Consider the following 8,812-nt stretch of genomic DNA (forward strand, 5'->3'; position numbering starts at 1 on the left):
AAAGAAGGCTGGCCCAAGGAGGAAGAGGGGGCTAGTCCTCCTAAAAACATTTTCACCTGCTGACACACGTCATCCCATTTGCTTTATTATGGTAATGTACCTTTTCAGTTCTTCAGCAGCTCGGTTGGGGAGATAGCAGGCAGGTCATTATAAAAGCACTGTAAACCACAAAATGCTTCCTTCCTTTCTTAATTGCATTCTGAAAGCTGATGAAGCAAGTGTTATGTGGATTGGATGGAGCTCTTGAAGAGAGATATAAAACGTGTGACAACTGCTGGTACAAACCGTGCCTCATTAAACCATCCAAGCACACTGGGGAGCTATTATATAAGTTATATTATAGTATATATATTATATAGGTGATATTATATAACTTATATTATAGTATATATATATTATATAGGTTATATTATATAAGTTATATTATAGTATATATATTATATAGGTGATATTATATAAGTTATATTATAGTATATATATTATATAGGTTATATTGTATAAGTTATATTATAGTATATATATTATATAGGTTATATTGTATAAGTTATATTATGGTATATACATTATATTATAGTATATAGATGATATTATATGGGTTATATTATAGTATATATATTATATAAGTTATAGTATATAGATGATATTATATTATATAGGTTATATTATAGTATATACATTATATTATAGTATATAGATTATATAATATGGGTTATATTATAGTATATATATTATATAAGTTATAGTATATAGATGATATTATATTTTATAGGTTATATTATAGTGTATATATATATATATAGAGATAGATAGATAGATTTATATATTTATAGTATATAGAGATATAGATAGATTTATATATTTATATATTTATAGTATATATATTTATAGTATATATATAGATATATTTATAGTATATATATAGATATATTTATAGTATATATATAGATATATTTATAGTATATATATATATATATATTTATAGTATATATATATATATATATATATATATATATATATATAATATATAGATAGATAGATAGATAGATAGATAGATAGATAGATAGATAGATATCTATATATATCTATCTATCTATCTATCTATATATATATATACTGCTCAAAATAATAAAGGGAACACTTAAACAACACATCCTAGATCTGAATGAAAGAAATAATCTTATTAAATACTTTTTTCTTTACATAGTTGAATGTGCTGACAACAAAATCACACAAAAATAATCAATGGAAATCCAATTTATCAACCCATGGAGGTCTGGATTTGGAGTCACACTCAAAATGAAAGTGGAAAACCACACTACAGGCTGATCCAACTTTGATGTAATGTCCTTAAAACAAGTCAAAATGAGGCTCAGTAGTGTGTGTGGCCTCCACGTGCCTGTATGACCTCCCTACAACGCCTGGGCATGCTCCTGATGAGGTGGCGGATGGTCTCCTGAGGGATCTCCTCCCAGACCTGGACTAAAGCATCCGCCAACTCCTGGACAGTCTGTGGTGCAACGTGGCGTTGGTGGATGGAGCGAGACATGATGTCCCAGATGTGCTCAATTGGATTCAGGTCTGGGGAACGGGCGGGCCAGTCCATAGCATCAATGCCTTCCTCTTGCAGGAACTGCTGACACACTCCAGCCACATGAGGTCTAGCATTGTCTTGCATTAGGAGGAACCCAGGGCCAACCGCACCAGCATATGGTCTCACAAGGGGTCTGAGGATCTCATCTCGGTACCTAATGGCAGTCAGACTACCTCTGGCGAGCACATGGAGGGCTGTGCGGCCCCCCAAAGAAATGCCACCCTACACCATGACTGACCCACCGCCAAACCGGTCATGCTGGAGGATGTTGCAGAACGTTCTCCACGGTGTCTCCAGACTCTGTCACGTCTGTCACAGTGTGAACCTGCTTTCATCTGTGAAGAGCACAGGGCGCCAGTGGCGAATTTGCCAATCTTGGTGTTTTCTGGCAAATGCCAAACGTCCTGCACGGTGTTGGGCTGTAAGCACAACCCCCACCTGTGGACGTCGGGCCCTCATACCACCCTCATGGAGTCTGTTTCTGACCGTTTGAGCAGACACATGCACATTTGTGGCCTGCTGGAGGTCATTTTGCAGGGCTCTGGCAGTGCTTCTCCTGCTCCTCCTTGTACAAAGGCGGAGGTAGCGGTCCTGCTGCTGGGTAGTTGCCCTCCTACGGCCTCCTCCACGTCTCCTGATGTACTGGCCTGTCTCCTGGTAGCGCCTCCATGCTCTGGACACTACGCTGACAGACACAGCAAACCTTCTTGCCACAGCTCGCATTGATGTGCCATCCTGGATGAGCTGCACTACCTGAGCCACTTGGGTGGGTTGTAGACTCCGTCTCATGCTACCACTAGAGTGAAAGCACCGCCAGCATTCAAAAGGGCCCAAAACATCAGCCAGGAAGCATAGGAACTGAGAAGTGGTCTGTGGTCACCACTCCTTTATTGGGGGTGTCTTGCTAATTGCCTATAATTTCCACCTTTTGTCTATTCCATTTGCACAACAGCATGTGAAATGTATTGTCAATCAGTGTTGCTTCCTAAGTGGACAGTTTGATTTCACAGAAGTGTGATTGACTTGGAGTTACATTGTGTTGTTTAAGTGTTCCCTTTATTTTTTTGAGCAGTGTGTGTATATATATATATATATATAAGTTAGATTATATAAGTTATATTATATAACTTATATTATATAGATATAGGTTAAATAATAGTATATATATTATAGTAGTGAGACTGTATTTAGTCTGGCGTCTCTATGAGACTGTATTTAGTCTGGCGTCTCTATGAGACTGTATTTAGTCTGGCGTCTCTATGAGACTATTTAGTCTGGCGTCTCTATGAGACTATTTAGTCTGGCGTCTCTATGAGACTGTATTTAGTCTGGCGTTTCTATGAGACTGTATTTAGTCTGGCGTCTCTGAGACTGTATTTAGTCTGGCGTCTCTGTGAGACTGTATTTAGTCTGGCGTCTCTGAGACTGTATTTAGTCTGGCGTCTCTGTGAGACTGTATTTAGTCTGGCGTCTCTGTGAGACTGTATTTAGTCTGGCGTCTCTATGAGACTGTATTTAGTCTGGCGTTTCTATGAGACTGTATTTAGTCTGGTGTCTCTATGAGACTGTATTTAGTCTGGTGTCTCTATGAGACTGTATTTTAGTCTGGTGTCTCTATGAGACTGTATTTAGTCTGGTGTCTCTATGAGACTGTATTTAGTCTGGCGTCTCTGTGAGACTGTATTTAGTCTGGCGTTTCTATGAGACTGTATTTAGTCTGGTGTTTCTATGAGACTGTATTTAGTCTGATGTCTGTGTTATGCGGTCTAGTTGGGATGATTGGTGGATGTGTGTGACATCTCCTTAGAGAGGGAGGCAGCTGGCAGATTGTAAATATAGAGTAACTTCCCATTAAGCAACACCACTGGCCTAATTATCACACACATGCACATACACAAACCTCCCACCAGTATCTCTGCCCCTCTCCTCCTCCTCTTCTCCTCCTTTTCGTTTCTGCCCGTTCAGCAAGATGAGAGACCACTGGGAACCCCTCCGCATCCATGAAAACACACTACACACACACACACACACACACACACACACACACACACACACACACACACACACACACACACAGGAGCAGACTGGAACCAGAATCAGCCATGGCGTTTCTAACACAGCGGCTCATGTTTTCCTTAAGACGCCCATTATTTGACAAATTATAATTTTGCATTTGCCCGAAATGCCAGATGGCCAGTCTGCTGCTACAGACACACACACCCTCCTAAATGGAAGTCTCCTATCAACTTAGCTGCACGTGAAACAGTACGATGGGAATATACCCCCCATCTAGTTGACTGAGCCCAATGTTAATGTTTGATTTTATGTAGCCATGCAGCTGTTCTGTACAACGTCGATCCTGTTCATCATAAACTGTAATGGTTATATCAGTTTACCGAGGTGGTAATAATCAAGCTCTAATACGTGGGATTGGTGGATGCTTGCTATAACCATCCGTATGATTGGTGGATAAGTGTTAAACATGCGTGTGATTGGTGGATGAGTAATAAACACTCCTGTTTGTTTCTGTCCTCAGGTGAGAAGCCCTACAAGTGCTCATGGGAGGGCTGTGAGTGGCGGTTCGCCCGGAGCGATGAGCTGACGAGACACTACCGCAAACACACGGGCGCAAAGCCTTTTAAGTGTGACCACTGTGACAGGTATGTCAAAACACAATCGCATCCACACACACACACACACACACACACACACACACACACACACACACACACACACACACACACACACACACACACACACACACACACACACACAGCTACACAAGCCTGTTAAGTGTATGGACTCTGAAGGCGAGGCATGCGTTACTCAAGCTCAGTGTTTGGCAAGGCAGTTACAGTACTTAACAGACTGATGCAGCCAGCCCTAGTAAGCAACACTGTAGTACAGGGCATATAGTAGTCATGTTAGGTCCAGACCATAAAGATCAGAAAGGCACCCGTCATGTTGGGAGGACTTAAACGCCTTAAGAGGCCTAAAAAAAGTCTACAAAGATGAACTTTACTGAGAAATTCATTGCAGGGTCCCATCTAAATTCCTATGTGTTTGCATTCTGCTCCCACCTGTTTGATTGGTTTTTATAAGGATGTATTTTAGCCCACCAAGAGCTAGTCTTCCAGTCCTTAAGAAATGTAAAGACTTACAGAAATGTAGAAAAACAACAGAAGCAGAGTAAAAACACAAACACAGATCCACTGTCCAACTGTTCAGAACCCTCAGGTTATAATGTTGTCTATAGGAGCCTATATTACCATGACAACTGTTCAGAACCCTCAGGTTATACTGTTGTCTATAGGAGCCTATATTACCATGACAACTGTTCAGAACCCTCAGGTTATAATGTTGTCTATAGGAGCCTATATTACCATGACAACTGTTCAGAACCCTCAGGTTATAATGTTGTCTATAGGAGCCTATATTACCATGACAACTGTTCAGAACCCTCAGGTTATACTGTTGTCTATAGGAGCCTATATTACCATGACAACTGTTCAGAACCCTCAGGTTATAATGTTGTCTATAGGAGCCTATATTACCATGACAACTGTTCAGAACCCTCAGGTTATACTGTTGTCTATAGGAGCCTATATTACCATGACAACTGTTCAGAACCCTCAGGTTATACTGTTGTCTATAGGAGCCTATATTACCATGACAACTGTTCAGAATCCTCAGGTTATACTGTTGTCTATAGGAGCCTAAATCACCATGACAACTGTTCAGAACCCTCAGGTTATACTGTTGTCTATAGGAGCCTATATTACCATGACAACTGTTCAGAACCCTCAGGTTATACTGTTGTCTATAGGAGCCTATATTACCATGACAACTGTTCAGAACCCTCAGGTTATACTGTTGTCTATAGGAGCCTATATTACCATGACAACTGTTCAGAACCCTCAGGTTACACTGTTGTCTATAGGAGCCTATATTACCATGACAACTGTTCAGAACCCTCAGGTTATACTGTTGTCTATAGGAGCCTATATTACCATGACAACTGTTCAGAACCCTCAGGTTATACTGTTGTCTATAGGAGACTATATTACCATGACAACTGTTCAGAACCCTCAGGTTATACTGTTGTCTATAGGAGCCTATATTACCATGACAACTGTTCAGAACCCTCAGGTTATACTGTTGTCTATAGGAGCCTATATTACCATGACAACTGTTCAGAACCCTCAGGTTATACTGTTGTCTATAGGAGCCTATATTACCATGACAACTGTTCAGAATCCTCAGGTTATACTGTTGTCTATAGGAGCCTATATTACCATGACAACTGTTCAGAACCCTCAGGTTATACTGTTGTCTATAGGAGCCTATATTACCATGACAACTGTTCAGAACCCTCAGGTTATACTGTTGTCTATAGGAGCCTATATTACCATGACAACTGTTTAGAATCCTCAGGTTACACTGCTGTCTATAGGAGCCTATATTACCATGACAACTGTTCAGAATCCTCAGGTTATACTGTTGTCTATAGGAGCCTATATTACCATGACAACTGTTCAGAGTCCTCAGGTTATACTGTTGTCTATAGGAGCCTATATTACCATGACAACTGTTCAGAGTCCTCAGGTTATACTGTTGTCTATAGGAGCCTATATTACCATGACAACTGTTCAGAACCCTCAGGTTATACTGTTGTCTATAGGAGCCTATATTACCATGACAACTGTTCAGAACCCTCAGGTTATACTGTTGTCTATAGGAGCCTATATTACCATGACAACTGTTCAGAACCCTCAGGTTATACTGTTGTCTATAGGAGCCTATATTACCATGACAACTATTCAGAACCCTCAGGTTATACTGTTGTCTCAAGGAGCCTATATTACCATGACAACTGTTCAGAACCCTCAGGTTATACTGTTGTCTCAAGGAGCCTATATTACCATGACAACTGTTCAGAACCCTCAGGTTATACTGTTGTCTCAAGGAGCCTATATTACCATGACAACTGTTCAGAATCCTCAGGTTATACGGTTGTCTATAGGAGACTATATTACAATGACAACTGTTCAGAATCCTCAGGTTATACTGTTGTCTCAAGGAGCCTATATTACCATGACAACTGTTCAGAACCCTCAGGTTATACTGTTGTCTATAGGAGACTATATTACCATGACAACTGTTCAGAACCCTCAGGTTATAATGTTGTCTATAGGAGCCTATATTACCATGACAACTGTTCAGAACCCTCAGGTTATACTGTTGTCTATAGGAGACTATATTACCATGACAACTGTTCAGAACCCTCAGGTTATACTGTTGTCTATAGGAGCCTATATTACCATGACAACTGTTCAGAACCCTCAGGTTATACTTTTTTTATTGGAGACTATATTACCATGACAACTGTTCAGAACCCTCAGGTTATACTGTTGTCTATAGGAGACTATATTACCATGACAACGTGAGAGGAGCTTGGGGCACCAGTGTTTACCTCATCTTGTCTTAGCTGTACAGTAATACAGTATGTTGATGTTCACAACAACACCTCATCTGTGTGTCACCTCACCTCCCTGTCCTGTGTGTGTCCAACATCTCCATTCATCCAGACGTATGAGTCAGACAGGGACCTGTGTGTCCAACATCTCCATTCATCCAGATGTATGAGTCAGACAGGAACCTGTGTGTCCAACATCTCCATTCATCCAGACGTATGAGTCAGACAGGGACCTGTGTGTCCAACATCTCCATTCATCCAGACGTATGAGTCAGACAGGGACCTGTGTGTCCAACATCTCCATTCATCCAGACGTATGAGTCAGACAGGGACCTGTGTGTCCAACATCTCCATTCATCCAGACGTATGAGTCAGACAGGGACCTGTGTGTGTCCAACATCTCCATTCATCCAGACGTATGAGTCAGACAGGGACCTGTGTGTCCAACATCTCCATTCATCCAGACGTATGAGTCAGACAGGGACCTGTGTGTCCAACATCTCCATTCATCCAGACGTATGAGTCAGACAGGGACCTGTGTGTGTCCAACATCTCCATTCATCCAGACGTATGAGTCAGACAGGGACCTGTGTGTCCAACATCTCCATTCATCCAGACGTATGAGTCAGACAGGGACCTGTGTGTCCAACATCTCCATTCATCCAGACGTATGAGTCAGACAGGGACCTGTGTGTCCAACATCTCCATTCATCCAGACGTATGAGTCAGACAGGGACCTGTGTGTGTCCAACATCTCCATTCATCCAGACGTATGAGTCAGACAGGGACCTGTGTGTGTCCAACATCTCCATTCATCCAGACGTATGAGTCAGACAGGGACCTGTGTGTGTCCAACATCTCCATTCATCCAGACGTATGAGTCAGACAGGGACCTGTGTGTCCAACATCTCCATTCATCCAGACGTATGAGTCAGACAGGGACCTGTGTGTGTCCAACATCTCCATTCATCCAGACGTATGAGTCAGACAGGGACCTGTGTGTCCAACATCTCCATTCATCCAGACGTATGAGTCAGACAGGGACCTGTGTGTCCAACATCTCCATTCATCCAGACGTATGAGTCAGACAGGGACCTGTGTGTGTCCAACATCTCCATTCATCCAGACGTATGAGTCAGACAGGGACCTGTGTGTCCAACATCTCCATTCATCCAGACGTATGAGTCAGACAGGGACCTGTGTGTCCAACATCTCCATTCATCCAGACGTATGAGTCAGACAGGGACCTGTGTGTCCAACATCTCCATTCATCCAGACGTATGAGTCAGACAGGGACCTGTGTGTGTCCAACATCTCCATTCATCCAGACGTATGAGTCAGACAGGGACCTGTGTGTCCAACATCTCCATTCATCCAGACGTATGAGTCAGACAGGGACCTGTGTGTCCAACATCTCCATTCATCCAGACGTATGAGTCAGACATAAATATGTCCTTATTTGTAGCAATGAGGAAAGTAAAGAAGAAAAAGTTATGAATATGATCGAATAAAATATTCATATTTGGTACATAATGTGATTTCATGTTTTACTCTGTTGACTTTGGTCTCGAACAAATATATGAGTCCAATTTCAATATGTTCTACTAATTTAGTTCTGATATTGTTTGTGTGCATTTCTTATACATGCAGACAGCTCAACTAATTGTGCCTTAATGGTAGAGCAAACGCTGTTTGTGTTGCTTTTCCACCACTGGTTCAACAGATTCATCTGCAGCTTCCATTCC

The 8,812-nt window shown here is 41.5% G+C and overlaps 1 protein-coding gene across 1 annotated transcript in view; it reads left to right on the forward strand.

Moving 5' to 3' along the window:
* LOC106574841 (Krueppel-like factor 7) overlaps positions 1 to 8,812 on the forward strand; it is a 52,261-nt gene that overhangs the window by 38,916 nt on the left and 4,533 nt on the right. Inside the window, exon 3 of the mRNA XM_082963038.1 lies at positions 4,128 to 4,251. Within this exon, the coding sequence (XP_082819164.1) occupies positions 4,128 to 4,251 (124 nt within the window). The remainder of the gene's footprint in view (positions 1 to 4,127; positions 4,252 to 8,812) is intronic.

The sequence above is a fragment of the Salmo salar genome, chromosome 16 (genome assembly GCF_965601325.2).
Source record: "Salmo salar chromosome 16, fSalSal1, whole genome shotgun sequence".
Taxonomy (NCBI): domain Eukaryota; kingdom Metazoa; phylum Chordata; class Actinopteri; order Salmoniformes; family Salmonidae; genus Salmo; species Salmo salar.